The sequence below is a fragment of the Auxenochlorella protothecoides genome (assembly GCF_000733215.1).
Source record: "Auxenochlorella protothecoides strain 0710 unplaced genomic scaffold scaffold65, whole genome shotgun sequence".
In the NCBI taxonomy this organism is placed as follows: domain Eukaryota; kingdom Viridiplantae; phylum Chlorophyta; class Trebouxiophyceae; order Chlorellales; family Chlorellaceae; genus Auxenochlorella; species Auxenochlorella protothecoides.
The window spans coordinates 71,183-96,909 of NW_011934127.1; the positions used below are offsets into that span (position 1 = coordinate 71,183).

A 25,727-nucleotide genomic window follows, 5' to 3' on the forward strand; every position below is an offset into this window, starting at 1 on the left:
GCAAACCGGGAGAGCATGACCACAAACAAGGCCTCGGTGCCATGTCAGCGGCAGCACAGTGTGTGATGCGCGCGCCGGCAGGGAGCCCGCCCCGCCAAACCTCCATGTCCTCGGTCCCTCCATCACTGCGCACCTCTTGATGACCTTGGCGGCGATGATGCGCTGCTCGGAGTCCAGGTAGGCGGAGGGCTCGTCAATCAGGTACACATTGGCGGGCTGGCCGAGGCACATGGTGATGGCCACGCGCTGCAGCTCGCCGCCAGACAGCGTCTGCACCTCGTTGTCAAACAGGCCCTCGATCTGCAGCGGCTTGATGACGTCCGCCTGGAAGGAGGGGTGCATGTACGTCTCCCGGATGCGCTTGTGCAGCAGCTCCCGCACCTGCCAGGGGGTCAGGGGAATGAGTGTCGGAAGGGGGGGAAAGCGTGCAGGGATGAGGGAAGGGGCTCACGCGCAGGGCTGCTTGAAGGGCCCCTCATGCAGGCCGGGAACGGCCAGGGAATGCGATGTTTCCCCGCCTGTTTCGCTCCCCCGCCTGTTTCACTCCCTCGCAACCACACCCACCGTCCCAGGGAACTTGGGGCTGATCTTCTGCGGCTTGTACGACACCGCAAACTCATCGAGCTCCACATCCAGATCCAAATCTGCGAGATACGGGGCGTGATACTGTCACAGGTCGATCATGCGACGGCAGGAATTCAGGTGGCAGGGCCGCACCCAGCCCGCCACAGCAGCCTCTGTACACGCACACACACATGGAGCCTCTCCACATCACCCCCGCACACCGGGCTTGAGCATGCCGGCCAGCATCCGGATGAAGGTGGTCTTCCCCGTCCCGTTCTCCCCCAGCATAACAATGATCTCGGAGTCGGTGAACTCCCCAGCCTCAACCTATGATCAAGCCAGGAGGGGTGGGGATGCTGAGGTGGCTCATGCCGTGCAGGGGCTTCCCTGCCTCCTCCACCTCACTCGCACAAAGCAGCCTTCTCCTGTTTCCCATGCACCATTGGTGTCATGCAAGAGAGCACCGGGGAGGAAAACCCCTGTCAAAGGCATGACAGCACATGGATGCCTCAAGGCCCTTGTTGTCCTCATCATCCCCTTCCCCTGATGTAAACCCTTGTTTAACACCCACCACCACCACACCACACCACACAGCCCTCCAAGCGGAACCCACATGGAGCTTGAAGTTGCCCTGCGTCTTGGTCATGGCGGGGTACTTGTAGGACAGGAAGCGCTTGGCGCCCTCGTCCCCATCCACGGTGGTGTCGGAGACCTTGAAGCTGAGGCTCTCCTCCCGGAAGCGCAGGTTCTCGGTGGGAACAAACCCACCCAGGAAGATGTTGATTCCCTCTCGCACGGAGAAGGGGAGCGTGACCACGCCGTAGGCGCCGGGCTTGCCATACAGGCAGCAAATGAAGTCGGAGAGGTAGTCCAGCACGCTCAGGTCGTGCTCCACCACGATGACATACTTGTCGGAGGCCAGGAGGCCACGGATGACCTCTGCGGCCTTCAGCCGCTGCCGCACGTCCAGGTAGGAGGAGGGCTCGTCGATCATGTACACGCCCGCCTCCTGCAAAGCCACCACCGCAATCGCAAAGCGCTGCAGCTCGCCGCCAGACAGGTTCTCCACGTTGCGGTCCGTCACCTGGTTTGTTGGTTGTTGGATGAGGAGTGGCATGTTATTTGACAAGACCAGATGAGAGGCTCAGATGGAATGCTGTGTCCGTGATGTTGCCCGAGCCACTGTGGCGCCCCGAGCCTGTGGTCGCAGGACTTGCTGCGGAGCATCCAGGCCCACCCCCCAGCCTGCTGCCCTGCGATCAAAGCCAGGCGCACGCAGACTGTCGCACCTGTTCGAGGTCGAGGTCGCGGAGGAGGGCCTCCTTCTGGCCCCTCTGGTCCTTTTCCTCCAGCACGACGCCGACGTTGCCGCGCACGGCCTGCGAATTTTGGTGGTAGGGACATGGGATTGAGAAGCTGAGACTCTTGTCGTCCAATCAGCACCTTCAGCACTGCCAGATGCAAGCGGCTCCACTGCCCAGCCCCCTGCCTCGCCTTGGGGATGTGGTCCACATACTGGGGCTTGATGATCGCCTTCACATCGTCCTCAAGGATACGAGTGAAATAGTTTTGGAGCTCGGAGCCGCGGAAGTGGGTCAGGATGTCTGCCCAGTCGGGGGGCGACTGCATGCGGCGGGGAATGGGAGAGGTGAATGGGAGGCGGGGGGGGGGGGATCCAAATGTGCTCAAAACGGCATGCATTGATGTAAACAGCACAGCGACATGTCTGAGTACATCGCAACCACACAGCGCAGGAAGGAAGGTGGACCCCTGCGCCAGTCGCGGCCACCATTCTTGCGAGCACCATACACGCATCCGCAGCAGGCCCAGAAACACCACCCCTCTTGAAAACTCACGTTGAACTTGCCAAGGTTGGGCTTCAGCTTCCCTGCCAAGATCTTCAGCGCCGTGGACTTGCCCGTCCCGTTGGAACCCACCAGGCCCAAAACCTGGCCTGGGCGCGGCACCGGAAGCCTGCGTGGAGTGAGCATTGAGAATCACAACTGTGCCTCTCTTCTTGTTGTGTTGGCACCAAGGCAGAGACCGGCTCGAGCAGGATTGTACAGCTTGACATTGGCTCTGCAATGCTACCCCAGGCAGAGGCTCGCCATGCCTGCACGCCCAGTGTTCAAAAGGCAAAGGCCACAGAGACCCTGGAATACAGACCTGTGCAGCTTGAAGGTGTTTGCGCCATACCGATGCGTGGTCTCCTTCTCCAGGTCCTTGGGCAGATTGATGATCATAATGGCATCGAAGGGGCATTTCTGGAGTCGTTGGGAGAGTGACGGTGGTGATGGGATTTGGATGATGGAGAGGCTGGGATTGTTTTCCCCATTTTTCAAACATAGCAAACGCACATTATGCTTGCTGCCCACCCTCCCTGCTCGACAAACACATCCCGACCTTGACGCAGATGCCGCAGCCGATGCACAGCTCCTCAGAGATCCAGGCAATCTTGCTGGTGGGGACCACCTCAACACAGAGCTTGCCTGAGGGATTTCAGAGGGAGGGGTGAGCAACTTTGAACGCACGGCGAAAAGAGCTCTAGGGAGCGTTGCCATTCAATAAATGTAGGGCACACTTATGCCATATCTAGTGCCCATGGTCTGCCGCTAGGTGTCGGCCAGTTCCGAAGCCCCAGCTCACCAACTTTGACAACTGGACAGCTCTTCTTGCACTCCTGACGGCATTTCTTGGGCTTGCACCTGCGTGGAGGATGGCGAGCTGTTGAAAGGACGGCGGGCATCACCACCTGCGTGTTACACCTATTTGCATCACATCGCAATATCCTTACTTGTCGGAGCTGACAATGGCAATTCGCGTCAGCGTCTGCTCGCTGCCGGCGTCTTTATCCTTCTTCTTGGGCGGCATGATGCCTCGTGAAGCCTCCCCCTAGTCTGCAGCTGCCTGGGGGGTCCTGCGGCGCGGATGCTCGACACACCACCGACGCCTCGTCCTGGTTGTTGTGTAAGACCCTTCGATCGAAATGTATCGAAACCTGCTGCTGGACTCTACAATGTTGCCCGTCTGCGGGGGTGGGCGATCGGCCTTTGCATGGCGCCCAGGAAGAAATGGCGGGGTTGTCCGGAAATGTCCCGAGCCAAAGCTCATCGCCCTGCGTCGCCACAGCACAGCTGAGACACTGGATGCAGGCAGCCCATGACAGTCTATCGATATCGCTTGCATGCCGACCTAGGAGGGACGCGAGCTTGACACCCTGCTTTTGCACCGGGCCCTGTGGATCGGTTCCTCACAGGAAACACCCTGTCGAGACACCCTTTTGCGCAAGTGGAAGCTGAGACCTTACGTCAGAAATTTAAGGAATAGTGTCAAATCTTCCAATACCCTGAAGGCTGTTGTCAGCATCATGGGCGACCGCGAGACGTCCGCCAACGATGGCGGTGGAGGCGAGATTTCCATGTCCACAGAAGAGACCAACAGGTATGCCCTGAGCATTGTGTGGCAGCGCTTGTAGAACTGACTTTGACCTTGCTCCAGGGGCAACATCGGCAGTGGCCTTCTGACGACCGCCTGCCCTCCATGCCACTCCCACAGGCTGCGCATTTCTCTGGGCCTGAAGCCTCTCTCCACGACCACCCAGCCCTCCGCCCTCAAGGAGCTGGAGGCTGGGCAGGAGCGCCGTAAGGCTGCAGAGGATGCCGAGGCCAGCAAGGCCTTGGTCGCACGGCTAGCACAGTATGTGTTGGGGTCGGTTTTTGGCGTGTTTACCCGATGACAAAGCGGTCGCAAGATGCATGACTGCGCAATGTGTTCGACTCTTATTCTTCCTTGCCCCACTCACCACTGGCAGAGCCAAGGAGAAGCGGCGGCAGGAGGAGCTCCTGAAATCCACCAAGAAGCTGGGAGAGACTGGAGATGATATCGACAATGACACCCTCCAGTGGATCGAGCGGTCTCGCAGGTAGGTCTTTCATGTGAGATTGTGTTCATTGTTTGTATTAGCTTGTCATCTCACCCAGGCATACAAGTTGAAACTGACTTCTCGCCTATTTGCAGGGTGGAGGCTGAAAGGAAGAGGAAACAGGCGGCTGCAAAGCCCATCCGAGCAATGAATGACTCTGACGAGGATGAGGAGGTAGGCGCTGGGATGACTTGGGGGCAGGTGGCCGTGGCAATCAGGAAATGGTTTCAAGGGATCCTCTGTGGCGGCAGCATGGCCTTTGCAGTTGCATGTATACACAGTCGCGCCACTCACCCTTGTCACCGCAGGAGGATGCAGCGGCAAGCCACACTGGCGCAGACCTGGCCGGGTTCAAGGTGGGTGGCAAGGGTGAGGCAGGCACTCACCGGATGAGATTTGTTGCTCTTTCAAGCGTCAGGGTGTGAAGAATCAACGATGGTTTGTGTGTCACTGGCCATGTTAAAAGCTTTGCTCCTCCCACACCTAATTGCTCAGGTGAAGCACTCGGTGGATGATCTGGAGGCAGGGGAGTCGGTCATCCTGACCCTGGAGGATCGAGGCATTCTGGACGACAAGGGCAACCTGATCGACGACGAGGAGGCAGCGCTGGAGAATATATTGGTGGTGAGTTGGTGTCTGGGTGAGGGGTATATCACTCGGGGACATGTTTCAGTCTCCATTTGACTGGGTCCCATTTCGACAACCATGGAACGGGAGGCTTGACCACCCAGGAGCTCTTGTGCCCTGCCATGTAGCTCTCACAGTGCCAAGACTTGTGCGGCCATGTGTTGTTCGTACAATCAGTGAGCCCCCACTCCACTCCTGCTTCCACACAGAGAGAAATCAAGCAGCGGGAAAAGGCGTATCGCGACTCTGGAAAGGTGGCCAAGCCTCTGTGGGAGGAGGATGGGCGGCAGCGCACCCTGCTGGACAAGTATGACGAGGAGGAGGAGCAGGTCATTCAGGTGAGGCCGGGGTCCGTGGACGGTGGCGGACTCAAGACTGGGCTGGGTGGGCCATGCATGCCATCCTCGTTGCCCACAGAACTGCTGCTTGTGACAATTTCACACTTCTCCAGCATCCTGCTCCTCCCCTTCCTCACCTGGACCACCACCCCAAAACTGCAGCTGGGGGGTGACGGCAGCGTCGTGGCCACGCAGAAGCAGCAGCTCCAGGGGGACGTGAATGCGCGGTTGAAGGCAGGGCTGGCTTTGCTGGAACAGGTCAAGCCAGCGTCCGACTACTACACGCCGGAAGAGATGGAGCAGGTGCGTGTTGATGGCAGTCGTGTGGAGGAGTGGGAATGGATGTGGTCTAGGAAGAGGCTGGCAGAGGCTGGTGACATGGGGAATGGCAGAGATTGGTATGATGTCGGACTTCAGTGCGCAGAGTGAGAGAGGAGGGATGATCATCCAGCCCATGCGGTGCGGGCTTGAGCACAGGGTCCTGCATGGTGGTCCTGCGCAGGCGCTCATGCCTGGCGCCTTTTTGACCTGCGATTTCTCATGCGACTCCTACCCCCCCCCAAAAAACCTTCTCGCCTGCAGTTCAAGCCCAAGAAGACGAAGAAGGTGAGGAAGCTGAAGAAGAAGGCCCTGACTGCCGAGGAGCTGGAGGCGCTGGCGGAAAGCACGGCGGCGGCTGCCGTGGGCGAGGACCTGGGCTCCCGTGCCTCTCGGGAGGCGCGCGCCGCGGCCAAGGCCGCCGCGGCGGGCGAGGTCGAGAAGGAGCGGCGCGAGAGGTGAGTGGCTGGGGCCCTCGTTGGCTCATGCACGCAGTTGGGTCTGCAAGGTGATGGTCTCCTCCATCCGCCTGCTAGTTCATTTCTGCCTTCCGGTGGCTATGCACCCACAAGGCCCCCGCAATGCATCCCCACTTGATTCTCATTCGACTCTGGTCGGAACCCCGGTTTCTTTCCCACAGGTTCCAGGCAGCGCTGAACCAGGTCAATTATGCGTCCCTGGCTCTGCGGAATGCAGACGCGCAGCCCTCCACCGCAGACTTTGACGACGACGACGATGATGCGGTGCTGGCTGCCTCCCTGCAGAGGTGTGTGGTGGGCCGGTGTGTCAAGCCGTTTTGGGCCAGGATTGGTGTCTGGGGGCATCCGCTTGCCAGAGACTCGATCAACATCCTGATTCTTGATCCCACCACTTCGATGCACGCCTGCGCAGGGAGCGGCTGCGTGCGCTGAAGGAGGGGGGCACGGCGGGGGCAGACCCGGATTCGCTGGCAGATCAGCTTCGGCAGCGGCGCTCCAGGCGCCCGGCCGCCGCGGAGGGCGAGGGGCCCTCAGGTGATGCCGCCGATCAGGGGCTGGTGTTCACCGGGATCGGGGAAATCACGCGCGCCATCCAGGTGGCCCCCGGCGAGCCCGCAGAGGGGTCGGCCGGCCAGGGCGCGGCCCCCAGTGGGGCCCTCGAGCGCATGGAGGTAGATGAAGCGCCGATGCCCACGGAGCAGCCGCCGCCCCTGCCGCCGAGCGGGGAGGCCGAGGCGGGCGAGGCAGAGCCCATGGACGGCCAGTCACAGGCGATCGACGAGCCGCGGGAGTCGGGATTTGGCCGGTGGGCCCCTGTGAGCGAGGGTGGGTCGGCAGAGGACGCCATCAAGGAGAGGATCAAGGCCAAGATTCGGCCGCCGGGTGAGTTTGCTCGATCCTGTGGGGAGCAGGAGTGTGGATTTTGTTGGCTGGGAGCAGCGGAGGATGCAGACATCCAGGGGTCGGAGGCTGCCGTGGCTTGATTCCTACGAGTCTGTGCGGCACCTGGTGCCGGGTGCTGGCATCAGCTGTTGACGCTCTGCCAACATGTGGCGGCCAGCACTACTTCTGGAGGGCGCGTGCTCGCCTGAATGCTCTCAGGACCTGATCACGAGCCCCAGCTGCATGTCCCTTGTCTTCAACCCTCCCATCTTACCTTCTCCCTTGCAGCGCCCAAGGTGGAGACGGGCAAGGAGAAGGTGACCCTGCAGCGGGACGAAGTCGTCGGCGACCGAGCCATCGGCGCCGGCATGGCGGGCGCTCTCGCTTTCCTCCAGTCCCGCGGCGATCTGGACACTGCCGTGGAGTGGTCTGGGCGGACGAACGACTCCAAAAAGGTCAACGTGAGTGGCCAAGGGGGGTGGGATTTGGATTGGTTTATTATTGCAGTTCACTCTTGATATGCAGCACCTCTTCAGATATTGAGCAGACCTGTAATTGGTCCCCTGGCTCTGGTGTTGCAGGTTTGGCACCGCCATGTCTTCCTCCACCCCCTCCCCCCTCACCCTCTACCCAACACACAGATCCAAGGCCTAGATGAGGTGTACTCTGGCGGCCGTACCGAGGACCGGCAGGCGCTGAGCGTGGAGGTAGCGCTTACGAGGAAGGACGAGTATGGCCGCATCCTCACCCCCAAGGAGCTCTTCCGCCAGCAGTGCCACAAGTGGGCCGGAGGGGGGTGTTGGTTATACTCGTGTGCAAGGGGAGGCATGTTCCTCATTCCGGCCTTCCCCTTGCCGGGCTGGAATGATAGTCGCCCGCTCCTCCACCACTCCTCGACTGCCTGGGAGGGCGAATCTCAGCGCCAACTTCTGATCCCCCCCTAAACACACACACATACACACACACACACACACACACAGGTTCCACGGCATCTTCCCGTCCCAGAACTCCAAGGAGAAGAAGCGGCGGAAGGTGGAGGAGGAGATGGCCCGCAAGCGCGCGGCCTCGGGCGCGGTGGAGTCCGGCGCCCTGGAGCAGATGAAGCAGGTTCAGCGCCGGGAGGCGCAGCCCTACGTGGTCATCTCCGGCACGGTTCGCCCCGGCCAGAGCCGGGACGTGGTGGCGGGGCGCGGCGGGTACGACCCCGGCGACCCCGACCTGGACGAGGACGGGGTGGACCCCCTTGCGCCGCGCCTGGGCGGCAGCGCCAGCCTGGCGCCGCTGACCGGGAACGCCAAGGTGGCGGCCATGTTGGGCCTCGCCGGGGTGGATGAGGGGGGGCGGAGCGTGAGCAGGGGGAAGCGGACCCCCTCCCGCGGTGCCAGGGGCTCCTGACCAAGGCGCTCGACTGCTTCCTGCGCCCTGACAGCGCGTCCTCTGCAGCCGGTTCCCCATTGCACCTGGCCTGCCTGACTGCCCACTACCCGTCTGGTTGCCATGCCCATCACTACTACAAGCTGACGTCGTCAGGGGGACGATTGTGACAAGGGCCAGCTCTCTGGACACACAATGAGCCGACTGCGAGTCCAAGTAATCCAGCGCTGTCACCGCCGGGCTTCCAAGTACCGGAGGTGGCGGGCCCCCTCCTCCTCCCCCACCTCGTCCGCCTCGGGCACCGCCTGCAGGCCGCCCACCAGCGTGCCGCCAGCCTCGCGCTGCGTCAGCGCCAGCCGGGCGCGGGGCGCGGGACGCTGCGACCCCCATCGGCAGGCAAAGGCCCTCACGTCCAGGCGCGGCACCGACCCCGCATCCAGCGCCGCCAGCACCCGCTTCGTCTCCCGATACTGCGAGGCGCGCGCTAGCAGGCCCCGCACACTGCTGCCTGCAGAGTGAGGAGGTGTGGGGTGGCGGTCCAGGGTGGGCTGCGTGCTGGCTGGCCTGGCAGAAAGTGTCCACTCCCCAGGAGTTCATCCCCAAGCCCTCGTTCCTCCCTTACTGTTGTCAGTACACCTGCTGGCTATTCACCTTCCACCAAACATGTACGAGGCAGAACACCAACCCTTACCGCGGTGGTGCGCCAGCCGGTCCCTCAGCTTCTGCACCGCAGAGGCGAGCCACTTGAAGTGGAAGGTGAGGACGTTGGCAGGCGCCGCAGTGACCCCCCACTTGGGCACCAGCGCATTTTCCTGGGTGACGTACCTGGATGATTGTGTGGCAGGGAATATAGGTTGAGTCTGATGGGGCTGAGGCAGTTCCACACGTGGTAGCAGGATGCGCCTGGAGGCAAAAGAAAGTAAGGACACTGCCCAACCCCCTTCATTTCTCTGGACCAGCGCAGAAGCGTGCTGATTCCCGCTGCCGGCCCCGCCAACTCTCTGAGCCCTCCCTCACCGGTGGGGGTACTGGGAGTAGGGCGTGAGGTGGTACAGGTCCCCGTCGTCCTCGCCGTCCTCCTGCCAGCCATCCTTGGCCAGCCCGCCGGCGCCGTAGTACAGCGGGGCCTCGTGGGGGCTGATCACGCTGCGGTCCTCCTGCACGCGATGGGGGTGGCAGTTGCTGACGTGGCAGGGGGCCTGGGCGCTCGAGCGGCTCGGGTGCACCGGTGGCCGCTGCTGAGCTCGGAATCCCCGTGCTGCCGCGTCGCCGCCGCCCCGCACGCAGGCGCCCCCGATGCACCGCAACCAACCCCACCTGGTCTGTACGGAGGAAGGCTTTGTAGGCAGCCACCTTCCGGGTGGGGCCGGTGCTGGCAGCGCCTACCACCGCACAGTCCCAGGGATACTGCTCGTGGATGGGCACGTCGCTGCGCAGGGGCTGCAGCGTGCCGTCATAAGAAAGCCTGGGAGGGCAAAGGGGAATGGAGGGGAGCTCATCAGCAGGTGTCAGGAGCTTCCAGAGCTGACACAGCCTCATTCCCATCCCTCGCAGAAATGGAATCTGGCGCTCGCTGGGATACATTGCACTGTGGCAGGTGCCGAATTGGGCCCAAGGCATCCCCAACAAGGCACCAAAGAGGACCAGGGCACCTTCCTTCGCCTGCAGGCTCACCTGTCCCTGAGGATGCCCCAGACGTAGGTGGCCCCCACTGCGTCGGCAGCGGCCAGGTGCTGGGGTATGCTATATTCTCCATAGCTCTGGAACTCATCTGTAGGGCAGATCATGGTACAGCGGGAGGCAGGGGTAGGGCGGGGTGGGGGGACCGTTGATGAGAAAGCTTTTGCGCGGACAAGAGTCGTACTGCCGCTGCAAGGGCCCTGTGGAGGTGTAGGACACAGGCGGCCGTGCGGCTGCTACAAGAGTCCCAGTATGATGCAAGGGTGCGGCTGGTTGCCCTCTTCCCCACTGCAGGCTCACCCGAGTTGGCCACCACAATCCAGTCGTCCAGGCTGGTGACCAGCCCATTCAGCAGGATGAGTTTTTGCCGCATCTCATGGGCGCCGCTGTAGGGACCCAGCCACACCCTGGTATTGGGGGGGCAGAGGAGGAGTCAACTTCACCTCGTGGCATGACACATAGCGCAGCATGCACGCAAAGAATAAGGCAACTCATTTCTAAAAAGGTAAGCCGCCATGCTCAACCAAAGCCCAGGTGCTACCTGTAGTTTATGTTGAACTCCCTGAGCACAGTCAGGGAATCATTCAGTCCTTGCAGGCCATGCCTGAAAAGGGGTACGCAGTGAGGAGGCGGTGAGTGTCAGGGACCCAGCAGCCATCGCAGCTGGTCCCGGTCTCCTGCGTGCCTTGTCCAGGCACAGATGCACAGAGTCCTGCCAACACCTCCACAACCCCGACAGGGCCAGCACCCACTTCATGGGATTGTGGTGGACCAGGAGGAAGATCTTGTCCGCGGGGATGCCCAGCCCCACGTAGTGCCGAATCCAGTGTGGCAGAATTGCAGCGCCCTCGTGGTCTGCTGCCACCACAGAGTACAGCCAGATCCTGAGACAAGTGAGGGTTGGGGACTTGGGGATGGAGATTATGCGATCTCGGGGGTCGTCAGGACGGAGCTCCCAAAACGAGGAGCAGCACAAGCCAAGGGACGGCAGCATCTGAAGCCTGGACCAGAGAGCGACCATTCATGAGATATTGAAAGGGGTGGGCTGCTGCAGCAAACATGCGCCCCGCCTCGATGAATTCCACGGCTCACGTGTAGTTGGTAAGAGTGGGCGCGGCCACCTCCCTGGCTACTGCAGAGTCAAAAGCGGCAGCCGCCCGCTGCTGTGCCTCCTGGGCTGGCAGACTGATGTCATCCAGGCCACCCAGCATCTCATAGTGCGCGCGAGACAGGCCGGACCCGAAGTCGATGGTGTGGGGGTGGCGCTCCGTGGACCACGTCTGCAGGAAGATCAGTGCGCTCGTCCCAAAGGCTGCAAACCAGAAGGCGAGGGCTTGCTTCTGCCTGTTGGAGGAGGCAGAGGGTGGCGAGAGTGGAGTGCACAGCCCGTTGCCGTGATGACAGCCACGAACTCGTTATTCCATGCCTTCCCTTCAGATGAGGGGTCTCCCTCACCTCTGGGTTCCTATGCCTGGGCAAGGCCTGCAAGCACATGAGGGTGCTTGCCCAAGCGCTTGGTATGTAGCCGGGTCGTTGTTTGACATGGCATACACCTTTTGGAGCGGAGGGCTGAGCACCTAAACGCAGGCAGCAACGCCGCAGTTTGCGTGCCCTTGCAACAGCTGGGCCGTTGTCACGCGGGCGACAGAGGGTCCGAAAGACCGCGACAGGAGAAAATCCGCATCTTTCGCCAGACTTGATTGTTTCTAGTACTCCTTATTCACCTACGATACCGAAGCTGATGTCGAGACGAGGACCGGTGCCTCTCTTTCGACAGATGACGACAATTCATGCGGAGGGGGACTCCCCGATTGCGCGCCCTCCCTGCAAAACGCACAATCACCCATCGAAACCATTTTTCGGCAATTCCGCTCCAAGCTGGCTGTGAGCTGTTGCTGGACGTAGCTCTATTTCGAGGTATATTTCCAAGTAAGAGCGAGTCCCTGGTACCAAGCGTTGTCGGACACCCATCACTCCTCTGAGGAAAGAGGGTGATTTGCAGTTCGGACACACGGAGCGACCTCAACACCTTTCTAACTGTGGGCTATTCTTCTAAACTAGGCCAGGATGGCCGCGACGCTAAAGCTTCAGACTCGGAGACTTCCCCCCGAAGTGAATAGGTGAGGATTGGTTGGTCCCTATCTTTGTCAGGGCTCGTTGGCCTAGACAGAGGCTCTCGTCGGCGTGTGGAAGTAGCATAAAAGAACCCAATCAATACACTTTTCCACCTCAGGGCTTTGTATGTGCGCAACCTGCCGTTCAACATCTCGGCGGAGGAGGTGAGGAGGGGGGTCTGCCTGAAGGTCCCATTTGGCCCTGCATGCATTCCAGTCGCTCATCCACCCAGACACCCACCATCCCCCGAGCCGGCGCCCTCCCACCCCCCCCACGATGTACGAAATCTTTGGCAAGTACGGCGCCATCCGTCAGATCCGTGTCGGCAGCACCAAGGAGACTCGGGGCACGGCGTATGTTGTGTATGAGGACATCTTTGATGCAAAGAACGCGGTGGACCACCTCTCGGGCTTCAACGTCCAGGTGTGCTGGGCACAGAGGCAATGAGATGGGAGTGGGGAGTCTGTGGCCTCATTTCACGGCCTGCGCTTATGGGAGTGTGTTGGCGTACAGGGCTGCATGCTCCAGGAGGGAGTTTGGCGTCACTCTTCTGCCCTCTCACAGACATTTCCCTGACCATCCAACACAGAATCGGTATCTCATCGTGCTGTACTACAACCCGGCCAAGATGAAGGCAAAGGCCAGCCTGAAGGAGCAGGAGGAGTCGCTGCGCAAGATGCAAGAGAAGTTTGGGGTGGATGGCCAGCAGCACCCTGCGCCAGCGCGATGAGGACCCTCCTGGATGCTGCCTTTGCTGCTGGTGTCGCTCCCCTGCGGCTTTGCTGGGTGAAGGCAAGGGTCAGGCCTGGATCTGTAGTGAGGTGCCTTTCCCTGGGCTCCAAATGCACCCGTGCTTGCACGCATGCGGGCCTTCGATGGACCTGCTGGATCAAGTCCCAGCCTTGCCTCTGCCCCCAGCCCCCTACACTGGTGCCTGCCAGCTGCTCCCATCCCGCCGGCTTGACGACCTCAGGTGTGCGCCTGCAGTGCTGCTCTGAATGACTAATTTCACCCCCAGGGAGCATCCAGCCCTGGTGCAACATCCGCGTGTACTTGAGTGGGAGCCGGCCAGGAGCTGCTCGTACCCCACAAGGCTGTCCAGTGTTGCTATGTCTTACTCTCGAGTTACAGCAGACAGAGGCAGAGCATGAGGGTGGCTCGATGTCTCGTGTGCAGTGCACACCGCCTGTGCATCCTGCCGCAAAACTGCTTCCCCCCTCCGCAAGAAACCATGGGCTCAGACTGCCACGGCCCGCGCGGCGGCGGCGGCGGGCGACCCCGCGTCCGCCGCGGCCGCGGCCGCCTGGGCCGAGACGTAGGGGATCATGCGGTTGAGGGCGGAGATGTAGGCGCGCGCAGAGGAGACCACCACGTCCTCGTGCGCCCCCGTGCCGCTGAAGGCGCGCGTGGTTTGCCCGCCGCGGCAGTCGGTGCGCTGGCCCGCGGCGGCGGGGTCGCCCGCGGGGCGGATGACGACGCGGGTCACGGCCAGGGCCTCGATGCCCTCGGTCACGCCGTTCATGGAGTAGTCCACCAGGCGCGCGGGCACTCGCACCAGGCTGTCGATGGCCTTGTAGGCTGCGTCCACGGGCCCGGTGCCCATGCCCGCCGCCACGCGGGGCAGGCCGTCGGGGCCGATCAGCTTGACCGTGGCGGTGGGCAGGCCCATGGAGCCACAGACCACCTGCAGATCACCCAGCGCCCACACCGCCTCCGGCTGGTGCACGCCGTCCTGCACCAGGGCCAGCAGGTCCTCGTCGGCAATGTCCTTCTTCTTGTCCGCCAGGTCCTTGAAGCGGCGGAACAGCTCCGCCACGCGCTCCGCCGGCAGGTCGCCGTACCCCAGCTCCGCCAGGCGCGTGGACAGCGCGTGGCGCCCGCTGTGCTTGCCCAGCACCAGGCCCACGCCCGAGGCGCGGGCCAGGCCGATGGACTCGGGGGTCATGATCTCGTAGGTGTCCCGCGACTTCAGCATGCCGTCCTGGTGGATGCCGGACTCGTGCGCAAAGGCGTTGGCGCCCACGATCGCCTTGTGCGGCTGCACCGGCATGCCGCTGTAGTCGCACACCATCTTGGATGTCACCGCGATGTGCACCGGGTTGATCCCGGTCCAGAGGCCGCCCAGCTGGCGCTCGCTGCGGGGTGGAAGGGAGGGGAATGGGGGAGAGCTGAATGGGGAGTCTGAGGATGGGAGGACGACGGTGGTGAACTGATTGGTGACTGGTGAGCAATCTCAGGTTCCCACGGGCATGCCGTGAGACCGCGGCGGTCCCGCCTCCCGGCCTCACCCACGCAGGGCGATGGCCATGACGATCTCCTCCAGCGAGGCGTTCCCGGCGCGCTCGCCGATGCCGTTGATGGTGCACTCCACCTGGCGCGCGCCGCCCATGGCACCTGAGGGAGCGCCGGGTTGATGAGGGATTGGGGTGAGTAAGGCAGCAGGCGGACAGGGTGGTTGCCCAGGCATCAGCTCATACTACATGTGGGCCCAAAAGATGCACAAAAACCCAAAGGGCGGCAACAGCCTTGCAACGCACCACCGATCCCCACGTCCATAAATCCCACAACCTTTGAACAACCCTGCACAGCAACTCAAAACGCCCTGCACCCACCAGCAAGGGAGTTGGCGGTGGAGAGGCCCAGATCGTTCTGGCAGTGGGTGGAGAAGATGACGTCGTTGGCGCCGTGCACATTGGCGCGCAGGTCCGTGATCAGGCCCTGCATGTGAATGAGTTGGTAAGGGCAAGGTAGGACGGTTTGTTGTGTGGGTGGGCAGAAACGGGGCCGGGGTTCAGATGCCCGGTACAAACTGGAAATGGGCCGCTGTGCATGTCCTGCTTGCTCACAGTCACTTCCTCCTAGTGCCACAGTCGAAAACATGCAGGCTGCCTCTCGTACAGCAAGGATGCTCCCCACCCGAAGCACCTGGAACTCATGGGGCAGGCTCCAGCCGGTGGTGTCTGGGATGTTCAGGGTGGTGGCCCCAGCCTTGATGACCTCGGCCAGCACCTCATACAGGAAGGTCGGGTGGGACCGGGCTGCGAGGGGTTGGGGGGTGATGGAGGGGGGTTGGAGGGCTGTGACCGAGGAAGCGGGCTGATGGTGGAAGGGACAAGATGCATGGCATGCTCTTGGGTGCCACTTCACTAAGAAGCAATCAGGAGGGTCAGGTTGAGGCACAACCCCGCAGATTCCCACCCACCCAACAAGAGTGCACGTCGCAGACACACCCTTCCCTGACCCGCGGCTCACTGGCATCCTCCGGCGAGAACTCGATGTCCTTGCAGCCCAGGGAGCGGAGGTGCTTGACGCTCTCCACCGCCTGGCGGATGACCTGGTCAGGGGTCATGCGCAGCTTGTGCTCCATGTGGATGGGCGAGGTGGCCAGGAAGACGTGGACGCGCGGGTGGCGGGCGTGGCGCACCGCATCCCAGGCCCGCTCCAGGTCGGCCTCGCTGCGTGATTGGGAGATGGGGAGGAGCAGGGCGTTGCACTTGGCATGTGGACGAGGGCAATGGTAGTGGCTCATACGAGGGGCAAGCATTGTGCAACATGCTCCACCAAAGATGGCTCCTGGCCTGTACAGCTTGGATAACACAAGCACGGCACGTTCATGAGGGCACTGCCTGCCGTACACCCTAGCATTTGCTGCCCCTTACCCTACCCCAGGCCCTCACCCCACAAGTCCGCCACACCCCCCCCCTCACCGCGACCGAGACAGGCCGCAGATGGCCGGGACGTAGCCGTCGGCGTCCACATTGTTGCCCACCTCCATGGCAATTGAGCGCACGGCCTCGAAGTCGTCGGGCGAGGCGATGGGGAAGCCAGCCTCGATGACGTCCACACCTGCACGCAGGGGGGTGGGGTGCGGGTTCAAGGGTCTGCATGCATGTTCTGGAGCAGGCGATGCGCATGGCAAGCCGACCCGCCAGCCATGCTCTGAATCCAGTGGGCGGCGTGGGCGGCAATCAACAGCATGCAAATGAATGAGTCCCTCCCAGCAGTCAACATCGTGGTATGAATGTGTCCCTGGTCCTCCACAAAACAACCAGCTGGCGCACCCAGCTTCTGCAGCTGCTTGGCGATCTCCATCTTCTCCTTGCTGGTCAGGGTGGCGCCCGGAGACTGCTCCCCATCGCGCAGGGTGGTGTCAAACACGCGGACGTAGTTGGGATCGTCGATGCGGTTGGGGATGTACTCTGGACGCTTCCGCTGGGGCCTTGCCGAGCCCGCCGACGCGCGGGTGACCAGGCTGCGACGGCATACCCGGGTGGTCAGGGGTCGCGCCGACCCAAAACATGCCGTGCGGCTGGCCATGGCGCAGCCAAGTCACGGTCAGGTGACGAGGCCAGCAGACGAGAAGGGCGCGTGGGAGGAACGCCGGCTCGGGAGCGCTCGGTCCCGTGCAGACTCGTCTGTATATGCCAAATGTCGAGTTGTTCTATTATGTTACCATGTTGTGAGGATCGGTTGCAGGCAAAAACGACCAGTGCCTGCGGAGCACGTGCTGGATGATGAGGACGACGTGGCATACACCCCCAGATCGGAACTTTATGGAATTGAGATGCATACTCATCAGGTCGCCTATGGGGACACCCCACAACAGGTATATATATGTGATAACGAATCTTCTGACAAGAGGCCATCGTATTCGTGTTGGAAAGGCTCGTGGAGCGGCCTGCGGTGTCCCACCCTGCTTGGAGCGCACCGGCACCGAACCCTCCGACACGGGAGTGGGGACAGGCGCAGCCACTGCGCCGCACCGCAGCGATGCCTGGCTTCAAGACAGCCTTTCAAGGCTATGGCGTCCGGTTCTCGCCCTTTGAGGACTCCAAGATGGCCGTGGCCACTTCCCAAAACTTTGGGATCATTGGGAATGGGCGCCAGTACGTCCTGCAGGTGCTTGCTGCTCAGATTGGAATACTGCTTGAGAGGAGGCGCTGCATGGCATGTCTCTGCCCTCTTTGCGCGCTACTCTGCAGCCCAGGGCCCCCTTCACGCGACCTGCCTGCAGATGACGCCCCAGGGCCTGCAAGAGGTCCGGACCTTTGACACAGTGGACGGCCTGTACGATTGCTGCTGGAGCGAGGTGGGCCATTGGGGTTTGGTATGGAGCCGATGGATCAGCGAGGGTGTATGACAGCCAGAGGGTACTTCTGGTGCCTGGGTTGGATTGAAAGCCCGTGCCAAGTTGTGTTCCCTCCCTCTGAGTATCAGGAAAACGAGAACATCCTGCTGTCGGCGTCTGGCGACGGCAGCATCAAGGTCTGGGACGTGAATGCCCCACCCCAGGCCAACCCCCTGCGCAGCTTCGAGGAGCACAAGCACGAGGTGGGAGGCCGGAGGTTGGCTGGGAGAATCTGTGCAGGGGCCTGCCTGAATCTTTGCCCGATAATCCCTGGCCAACACTCTCTCCTCATGCCCCATCTTTTTCTCCAACTCCAGGCGTACTGCTTGCATTGGAATCAGGTGCGACGAGACTGCTTCCTCAGCGGCTCCTGGGACGACACGATCAAGCTGTGGAACCTGGAGTCCCCCCACTCCCTACGCACCTTCGCGGAACACAGCTACTGCGTGTACGCCGCGCAATGGTGCGTGCCCGCGTGAGGGGATTTGAGGGGTGGCAGGAGGGCAGGGCATGGCCTGAGCGCCTCGGAGGCGACTGGCTCCTGGGCTGCAAGGTTGTCTCCCTTCCCCGTCGCGTCGCCTTCCAGGACCCTGCAGCCCTGCCCCGGCCCCTGATTTCCATCATCACACTCCCCGCCTGCCACCAACGGTCACAGCGCCTCTCCAGCGTGATCGACAGAACCCCCTGTCCCAACCTCATCCCAACCCCCCTCCCCTTCTCCCCGATACACCAACACCCAGGAATCCGCAGCAGGCCGACATCTTCCTGTCCGCCTCCGGCGACTGCACGGTCAAGGTGTTCGACACGCGCCAGCCCCGGCCCACGCTCTCCCTCTCCGCGCACCAGCATGAGGTGCTGACCGCGGACTGGTGCAAGTACAACGACTGCCTGCTGGCCACGGGGTCGGTGGACAAGAGCGTCAAGGTGTGGGACGTCCGCGCGCCCGCCCGCCCCGTGGCCGTGCTGGCGGGGCACGGCTACGCGGTGCGCCGCGTGCTCTTCTCCCCGCACGCCGAGACGCTGCTGGCCTCCTGCTCCTACGACATGACGGTGCGGCTGTGGGACTTTGCGGCGCCGGAGGAGGCCGCGCTGCGAGTCTGGGATCACCACACCGAGTTCGCGGTGGGGCTGGACTGGAGCCCGCTCTCCGAGGGCCTCCTCGCCTCCTGCGGCTGGGATGGCATGACCTGGGTCTGGCACAGCTCCGCAGACCCGCGCCAGGCCTAGATGTGGGAAGGGTTTGATTCTGGAGGGAGGGGGGAGTGCGCCAGACCAGTGACCTGCTTCTTGTTCGAGGCTCCCCAAATGTACCGCATGTTACAGAGCTAGCCTTGCTGTCAGGGAAGGAGTGGGTGCTGCCAGAGCGAAAAAGGCAGAGGTCAGGGAGAGTGGGCGTGACTGCGCCACCATACAAACGCACCGTGGCGCTCAATCCGTCAGGGCCGCACTCTCGGCCAGCAGGGCCTCGCCTTCCTGGATGGCAGCGGCGACCTCCGGGTCGGGCACCGCGCTCACGGCGTGCACCGCGCTCAGCTGCTGCAGCCGCCGCCGCAGCGTCTCCTGAGCAAGGAAGTGGGGGGGGGGGGCGGGATGTGTCAATGCCAGCAGCGTAGGTACTCGGAGGTTGGGGGTAAGGAGAGGTGTGCCCGATCGTCCTCTGAGAGCCAGGGCGCAGGGACACCAGCACTCCTGTTCCACAATGGAGCAGGCAGTGTGGGAGCACGTCCCCAGTTCCGGGAGATTTAGCCCACTGCGGCACCCTGCACCCCGCGCAGTCACCCCCTTCCCCAGCGCGACACCCACTGAGCCCCACCTCCGCCTCCCGGACGTTCAGGCGCGACATGGTGCCGAGGGCGGGGTCGCCATTGGTGCGCAGCGCCAGCAGCGTGGACTTGAGGGCGCCGACGCCCTGCAGCACCTCCGCCAGCTCGGCGAGGATGGCGGGGGGCGCGTCGCCGGCGCCGCTCACATCCGCGCCAGGCGACAGCGGACGCGCCACGCCGTCCTCCTCGTCGGTGGTGATGGTCCAGGTGGCCAGGCCCGGCGCAGAGGCGCCGTTGGAGCTCGGCGCGGTGGCCGGCGCCGGCTGCTGGCGCTGGAGCAGGTTGTTGGCAAAGGACTGCGGCTTCTCCGCGGCCGCCGGCTCGGCGCGGGATGCGGGGGCATCGCCGCTCCCCCTGCCAGTGTCCCGCCCCAGCAGCGACTCGCGCAGCGTCGCCGGGATCGCGTCCTTGATGCCCTGGGGCAGCACGGAGGCTACGCCGGCCTTCAGCCCGGCCTCCAGGGCGGTGCCCTTCTCCACGTAGTCTGCCACTCGCGTCTCCACCACCTGCGTTGTTAGTTTGTGTGGGGGGGTGGGGGATGGGAGGATGAGAGGACTATTGGGGGGGTTCAGCCCCGCACATTGGCCTGAGCGAGCGTTGTTAACACAACCCTGAGGGCGCACAGGGTGACTCATTCCCAGCTGCACAGCGAAGCAGCCAGCCCACCCGCCCACCCCCCCACCCCACCTCCAGGACCTCCGCTTGCTTCTGGTCGATGGGCCTGGGGTCCTGGACCAAGCTTCCCAGTCTTTGAAGATCCAAGGGCCTGCATGGGAATGTGGAACGGAGGTCGTGCCCAATGCATGGACGGGCTGGCCTCCCCGCTTCCGAACACGTCGTTCCCCTCGGAACAAACCCAACTCACAGCTGGGACAGTGCTTCCGGGAACGACTGGAGCACACCCAAAGCCACTCGAGGTCCCAGGGCTAGGACATCGGCGGGGGATCGTAGGAGTGGGAGCAGGCGATCACCCGGCTGTGGGGTGGGACCGAACTGGGCCCTCACTTGAACACCTCGCCGGGGTCGGTGCACCGGGACGGACCCCAGACTCCCGAACCTGGATCACACTTTGTTGCATGGCGTGGAATGTGGAAATGAAACACTACTGTCGCTCGACAAAGAGCGGGATGAAGGCTGACCGGAGAATCCGAGCTGCACAATATCCATCCAGCCGCGTGCGACGCTGTGCTGTGCTACCGCAGGGGCTCCGTAAGCCTTGAGAGGTAGCTGGGATGCCAACGCAGGTGGTGCTCAAAGTATAATAATTATCGCAATATTATCGGGCTGGAGTATCGAGGCATCGATAATCTTGAGACCTAAGAGCGTGGCAGCAATCACCCAACACCCACCTGCAGTGAGGGGATTCCTTTCATCCCAGACGTATTGCTGATCCGTGCAGTAGCCTCACTGATGAGCGCTATGACGAAAACACCACCTGCGAACCAACTAAAGGTGTTGCTTGGCTTGAGTGCCGGTCTCATCATCGCAGGTGAGAGGTGACTCTTCGAGGGGGTACGTCTCAGCCCCACATAACCAGGGAACATCCTGAAATTCGGTCCGAGGACGCCGATGCCTGACCCTGGTCCTAAAATGCTTGTTTTTATCAGCCTCATCCTGAAGCCCTTGCAGGCCTTCCCCTGATGAACAAAAAGGTGTACCAGCGGGAGCAGGCGGTAGCTGCCATGCGGGACGCCACCTACTCCAGTGAGCCTCAAATAGACAAGGGGCAGGCGAAGGATGCAGCGAGGAACTTCCGGCTCAAACGATCGGCGTGAGCTGGTCGCAGGCAGCTGCTCATGGGCAGGGCACCCTGCTCAGACAGAGTTTGCGCTGATGATGCACGGCAGACGGCCAGGTGGAAGGCCTGTCCTGTGGGCCCAGCGCAGGCGTTCCCTGCTGATGCAGCAGGCTGCTGGTGGAGCTGGACTCATACACCGCCCGGAAGTAATGATACGTTTCAAGAGTGCCACCAACAGACGCCTGTCCCTGTGGTCTGGGGCCATCGCTATGCCGGCGACATGTACTCCACACTCTCATGCGCCGTGCATTACTTCCGCCTCTTCTTCTTCTTGCTTTTCTTCTTGTGACTCTTGCTCCTCTCCCTTCGCTCTTCATCGCTCGAGCTGCCGTCTGAGTCTGGGACCTCTATGCCCGCCGCCCGCAGCACGTCCTTTGCCCGCTCCAGCTCACTCCTGTCTGCGGCCTTTTGGGCGGCACGAGCCTCCCTGGCCACCTGCTTGGCTGCCGCCCTGCGCTCAGCATCCGTCATGCCAGCCTCTCGCAGCGCACGCTCCTCTGGAAAAGCAAGAAGAGGGGAGAGTTTGGCCCATTCAGACCGACCGCCGAGGCAGCGGATAGTGGTGGAGTGTGCACTCCAAAGTGAGTGTTTCTGCTGTTCCCCGGCAGCGAACGCCAAGCTCTTGCCGAATTCTCCCACCAACCAGCATGCGCCCCCCACCTTCCTCGCTGTCCACTTCAGCGATGACAAACTGTTGGTTGGCGGCCCCTGCATCCACCCCGCCGCGGGGAGGGCTCCGCCCCATCTCAGCCCCGCCCCCCTTCAGCTCGAACCTGCAATGACAACACTGACAACAGAACTTGACACGGTGTTGCTGAAGGAACTTGATGAAAGGAGAGGCATCAAGCAGTGATTTTGAATGCAGGGCATGACCATGCATGGCGCCCCTTCCCGACCCGGCTCCACTCCATCAAGCCACTCCCAGAACATCACCATACCCCACGCACTTGTCTCCCTTGGCGGCCCGATACCCCTCCAGCATCTTCGCAAGGTAGTTGGCCCCCAGGCCTCCGCCTCCTGGGCCCTGGCCTGGTGTCTGTCCGCTGGGCCCCGGCCCCGCCTGGCTCGTCGTGCCTGCCGTGGCGCCCTTGCCCAGGGGACCAGGTGGGGGCGTGAACCCCGCCTGGCTGCTGCTTGCCCCTCCAGAGGCCGGAAGCGTGGACGGCTTTGCTGTCCCATCCTGACAGGATTGAGTGGCAGGAGATGCACTGGTGGCGATCGAGTAGCACAAGGAAGCTTGTGGGATCGAAAACAAGTACCTGAAAACATGGCAATTGTTCATGCGGCTCTGTCCTGCTGACAGGGTGTCGCAGCTTTCCAATGTCCAATGCCTCATCGCACCCGGTTGGCTTGCTCCAACCTCTCCAGAGACGCATCGTAGCCAGGAGGCTTCATGTACAGGAATGAAACAGACTGCATGTACATGATGAAGAGGGAGCGTGAGGGCAGGAACGTCTGGGCGAGAATGATGTGCTTATCGCACAGGTATGGCCTGTGCAAGAGGAGGCAGAGTCTCCCCCAGGGCCCTCCACCATCCTCAACAGGCTGTCCCTGCTTGTGCAGCTGCCCCAAGCCCATCGTGCACAACACACACGACCACACCTGTCGCTGCCGGTACTTCTCCTGCTCCTCTGCGCTCAGCATGGACAGCGTCTGAAGATACTCCTGCTCCGCCTCAAACTCTGCCTGGGGATGGATCGGGCCTGCTCCTTGCAATCTGGGACAGTGCAAGGTACGCAAATTACCCGCAGCAAAAGCCTGCCTCGGCAAAGTGCGCCCACGCTTGCCCTACAGGCTGTACTTCAGACCACTTTGCAATGTCCACCAATGCACCTTGGCCTCTGCCTTCTTCTTCTCCTCCTCATACTTGGCTTGCTCGGCCTCCCAGACACGGGCCTGGTTCCGAAAGTTCATGGGATGCCATGGCTTCTGATTTAGAAAGCTGTGGGGGTGGAAGCAGGGGGTGGTGAGGGACGGACAGTCATGGATCACTCCCAAGACTTGCTAATGCATCCTGCGGGCATACCATCGCCCTGCTCACTTGTGTGTCCATGCAGCGCCAACGCTGTTGGGATCGGAGAGATCTCCCTTCTTCTCAGCTTCCTTGGCGGCCTTCAGGTCCCTCCGCACACCTTTTGAGGGGGGATTTCTTGTCTTCAGTGTTGAGCAAGTTAAACGCACCGACGATAGGGTTGTTCACAACAAAGTGCAACCTCTCGGATGGCGTCATAGGATGGTAGTGACGATTTTAAGCTCAAATGGCCTCTCACCATCTAGTGCGCCCATGGCCGGGCCACGGCGGGTGGGAGGCTGGGGCACCCCCGACATGGCCGTCCACTATTCCCTCTTCGATGTGGATGCAGCTCCCTTACTGGTTCACAATGTGCGTACTGAGACGAAACATGGTACTTTCTGGTACATGGTCGACGGCTTGCTGCAGATGCAGTACAGCAACATCGAAAATTTCATGCACTCCATCAGCCACTTCCGATTCCTGCTGCGCGTGCTAGACAAGCACCCCCGAAGTGATCGTCGAGATTCTATTCTGTAACGACAACCCCCCCAATACCCAGGCGCAGGACAAAGAGTATGCATCCCTGAGCTGTCTATGGTTCCTGATGCTTCAACAGCACATGAGAGCGCCCCGCGAGCAAGGCGTGCCGGGGCGCGTGCCTGCTGATTCACTCTAGCTCCCATGGACTGAGCACTTGCTCCATGCAGCGCCTCCTCGCTTGGGCCGTGGTTGCCAGCCTCGGAGGCGTCACGGCCGACGCTTTGCTGGGCCACGGTGGGCACCCGGAGACCTGGGCGCTGGCATGCCTCTGCCTCTGGGCCGGCTTCCTAGTCTCCAGAGGTGACGAGGGCTGGATGGAAGGGGGGCGATGAATGACAGCGGACCTCTCCGATGTCGGCTCAATGCCTTATATGAGCCTCCTTAGCTCCGTGGGGAATTGGGATGCATGCGATGGAGCGTGAGGCAGCGCTTCCTCCCCCGAATCCCTTGCGGACAGGGTCTCGGCACGATCGCATACCCCGCCGGTGCGCAGTCTACCCCCGGCCCCCCGGTCTCCATGCACCCATCACACCTCCCTAGTCCCTCGCCACAGGACCTCGGCGTTTCACCGCATGGGAGCTGCGAAACGTGTTGTGGGCCTCTGCCAGCCTGGTCAGCTTCGCCTTCCTGCTGCTGGATGGCGACCTTAACTCTTGGGCCGATGTCTTCTATTTCTGCGGCGAGGACATGCGGTACTGTACCTCGGACTACCGCTGGAACGTACGTGGCTGGAGGAAGGCCGTGGCCCTCTGGAACTTCATGCTGGCGGGGGCAATGGGCCTCCAGCGGCTCGTCATTGTCCTCGGCCTTAATGGGCTGCACCCAGGTGAGGCACGGCGGCCGGCGGGTGACACCCAGGGATTCTTGACACATGCACATGGAGCTGTTTGGTGACATAGTTTGCAGCCTGGCCATGCAATGAGGGCAGAGGTCCATGCCCCGAGATGGGGCCGTGCAGGGCATTGGGATTCCATGCAGCGGGGCGCCACCTCAAGGCAATCTCTCCTCACGTTTGGGGACCAATGCGCAAACCAAGCAGGGGAGGACGTGGTGACGCAGGAGTCCTTTGTCTCCATCGGCTGGCGGCTCATCCCCTATTGGCTGAACAACTGGGAGCAGCAATGGGGCGCGGAGTGCTCCTCCATGGTGTTTGAGCTGCCGCACTTTGCGCTGGAGCTCCTGGTTGTGCTGCCCTGTGTCCAGGTTCGCGGCGGGGAGGCAGGAAGAATGGGCCAAGTGCGTCGGAGTTCGCACACCCCAGCCCCCAGTATTCGCCCGCAGACAGTGGAGCTTGCTGGTGGACCCCACCCCCCTCCCACGCCCCCAATGCCCAGATCCTCTGCGCACGGCTGAAGATCCTGGCCCAGCCCCACGTCGCCGCGGCCCTGCCGCCGGAGGATGCCCAGGCCGAGGCGGCGGGGGAGGGTCCAGGGGACGAACGGGACGCACCTGTGTGGACCCCCAACATCCTGGCCTGCCGGTGGGAGCGGCGGCGCGGCCAGCGGCGCCTGCTTCCCCGCCTCAAGGCCAACCTGCGGGCCATGAGTCTCACCCTCTTCGTCTGCTCACGTCGGTGGAGGATGGGGTGGGGGGGTGTATAGTCTTACATGGGGTCCTGCAGTGTTGTACGCGCATGGTCGCCAGATGGGACCTACAATTCAGAACCAGAATGTGCCTGGTGGTCAGCCGGGGGACCCCCATTTCCCAAAACCACAACCTCCCCTCCCACACACACAACACACAACCCCTGCCCCATGCAGTGGCGCTGCTGAACGCACTGGTCATGCCGCTGCTGCTGGAGCGGTCGGTTGTGCTGGACCCGCGCTCCGCCGCCGTGCTGGCCGTGGAGCGCGAGTTGCACGCCGTGGTCAGCGCGGGGCGGTACGCTGACCTGGCGCTGTGGTACGGCGGCGGCGGCGGCCGGCGCGCGCCGTCGGAACTGCGCCGCGAGGAGCACGTGCGCCTGCCCTGGATGGTGCCCCCGCCCCTGGCCCCGCTCGGCATCGGCGCCGGGCTGGGGCCGGGCGGCGGCGCGCACGAGGCGCGCGACGACAGCGACGCGCGTGACCCCACGGGCCGCGGCGGCCGGCGCGGCGGCCGGCGCTCGGCGGCCCGCGCCGGCGCC

At 62.5% G+C, this 25,727-nt stretch overlaps 9 protein-coding genes across 9 annotated transcripts in view; 5 read left to right on the top strand and 4 right to left on the bottom strand.

Annotated features, from left to right (window-relative positions):
• The window catches only part of F751_5540 (ABC transporter E family member 2), a gene marked incomplete at both ends in the record, with an annotated part of 4,874 nt that extends 1,439 nt beyond the window's left edge, over positions 1-3,435 (bottom strand). The window contains 11 exons of the mRNA XM_011397395.1: positions 134-381; positions 565-644; positions 786-891; positions 1,178-1,648; positions 1,854-1,943; positions 2,008-2,187; positions 2,421-2,538; positions 2,731-2,828; positions 2,968-3,053; positions 3,211-3,269; positions 3,359-3,435. Coding sequence (XP_011395697.1) covers positions 134-381; positions 565-644; positions 786-891; positions 1,178-1,648; positions 1,854-1,943; positions 2,008-2,187; positions 2,421-2,538; positions 2,731-2,828; positions 2,968-3,053; positions 3,211-3,269; positions 3,359-3,435 — 1,613 coding nt within the window. The remainder of the gene's footprint in view (positions 1-133; positions 382-564; positions 645-785; positions 892-1,177; positions 1,649-1,853; positions 1,944-2,007; positions 2,188-2,420; positions 2,539-2,730; positions 2,829-2,967; positions 3,054-3,210; positions 3,270-3,358) is intronic.
• Positions 3,436-3,931: 496 nt separating this feature from the next.
• On the top strand, positions 3,932-8,525 carry F751_5541 (U4/U6.U5 tri-snRNP-associated protein 1; the record flags this gene model as incomplete). The annotated part of the gene is made up of 14 exons (XM_011397396.1): positions 3,932-4,005; positions 4,120-4,260; positions 4,376-4,486; positions 4,582-4,660; positions 4,795-4,842; positions 4,982-5,110; positions 5,323-5,451; positions 5,614-5,754; positions 6,034-6,132; positions 6,417-6,535; positions 6,661-7,130; positions 7,419-7,591; positions 7,772-7,837; positions 8,136-8,525. The coding sequence occupies 14 exons, from the start codon at positions 3,932-3,934 to the stop codon at positions 8,523-8,525; spliced, it is 2,169 nt and encodes a 722-aa protein (XP_011395698.1).
• A 209-nt stretch (positions 8,526-8,734) lies between these two features.
• On the bottom strand, positions 8,735-12,031 carry F751_5542 (hypothetical protein; the record flags this gene model as incomplete). Its single annotated transcript, XM_011397397.1, has 9 exons — positions 8,735-9,012; positions 9,196-9,329; positions 9,522-9,661; positions 9,822-9,969; positions 10,179-10,275; positions 10,485-10,591; positions 10,907-11,068; positions 11,277-11,528; positions 11,967-12,031. The coding sequence occupies 9 exons, from the start codon at positions 12,029-12,031 to the stop codon at positions 8,735-8,737; spliced, it is 1,383 nt and encodes a 460-aa protein (XP_011395699.1).
• A 544-nt stretch (positions 12,032-12,575) lies between these two features.
• F751_5543 (Pre-mRNA branch site p14-like protein) lies at positions 12,576-13,029 on the top strand (the record flags this gene model as incomplete). The annotated part of the gene is made up of 2 exons (XM_011397398.1): positions 12,576-12,722; positions 12,889-13,029. The coding sequence occupies 2 exons, from the start codon at positions 12,576-12,578 to the stop codon at positions 13,027-13,029; spliced, it is 288 nt and encodes a 95-aa protein (XP_011395700.1).
• Positions 13,030-13,098: 69 nt separating this feature from the next.
• F751_5544 (2-isopropylmalate synthase A) lies at positions 13,099-16,616 on the bottom strand (the record flags this gene model as incomplete). Its single annotated transcript, XM_011397399.1, has 8 exons — positions 13,099-13,110; positions 13,774-14,434; positions 14,588-14,693; positions 14,912-15,017; positions 15,216-15,337; positions 15,552-15,754; positions 16,007-16,145; positions 16,361-16,616. 8 exons carry the CDS (start codon positions 16,614-16,616, stop codon positions 13,099-13,101), a joined length of 1,605 nt encoding a protein of 534 aa, XP_011395701.1.
• Positions 15,115-15,399, top strand: F751_5545 (hypothetical protein; the record flags this gene model as incomplete). Its single annotated transcript, XM_011397400.1, has 1 exon — positions 15,115-15,399. The coding sequence occupies one exon, from the start codon at positions 15,115-15,117 to the stop codon at positions 15,397-15,399; it is 285 nt and encodes a 94-aa protein (XP_011395702.1).
• A 453-nt stretch (positions 16,617-17,069) lies between the features above and the next one.
• On the top strand, positions 17,070-18,654 carry F751_5546 (Peroxisome biogenesis protein 7; the record flags this gene model as incomplete). Its single annotated transcript, XM_011397401.1, has 5 exons — positions 17,070-17,198; positions 17,314-17,388; positions 17,517-17,630; positions 17,745-17,890; positions 18,168-18,654. 5 exons carry the CDS (start codon positions 17,070-17,072, stop codon positions 18,652-18,654), a joined length of 951 nt encoding a protein of 316 aa, XP_011395703.1.
• Positions 18,655-18,855: 201 nt separating this feature from the next.
• F751_5547 (putative zinc finger CCHC domain-containing protein) lies at positions 18,856-23,278 on the bottom strand (the record flags this gene model as incomplete). Its single annotated transcript, XM_011397402.1, has 11 exons — positions 18,856-18,987; positions 19,241-19,756; positions 19,938-20,016; positions 20,256-20,307; positions 21,441-21,545; positions 21,709-21,821; positions 21,996-22,228; positions 22,390-22,503; positions 22,651-22,734; positions 22,882-22,990; positions 23,181-23,278. 11 exons carry the CDS (start codon positions 23,276-23,278, stop codon positions 18,856-18,858), a joined length of 1,635 nt encoding a protein of 544 aa, XP_011395704.1.
• Positions 23,279-23,763: 485 nt separating this feature from the next.
• The window catches only part of F751_5548 (hypothetical protein), a gene marked incomplete at both ends in the record, with an annotated part of 5,246 nt that continues 3,282 nt past the window's right edge, over positions 23,764-25,727 (top strand). The window contains 5 exons of the mRNA XM_011397403.1: positions 23,764-23,902; positions 24,156-24,428; positions 24,642-24,805; positions 24,937-25,171; positions 25,363-25,469. Of these exons, the coding sequence (XP_011395705.1) occupies positions 23,764-23,902; positions 24,156-24,428; positions 24,642-24,805; positions 24,937-25,171; positions 25,363-25,469 (918 nt within the window). The remainder of the gene's footprint in view (positions 23,903-24,155; positions 24,429-24,641; positions 24,806-24,936; positions 25,172-25,362; positions 25,470-25,727) is intronic.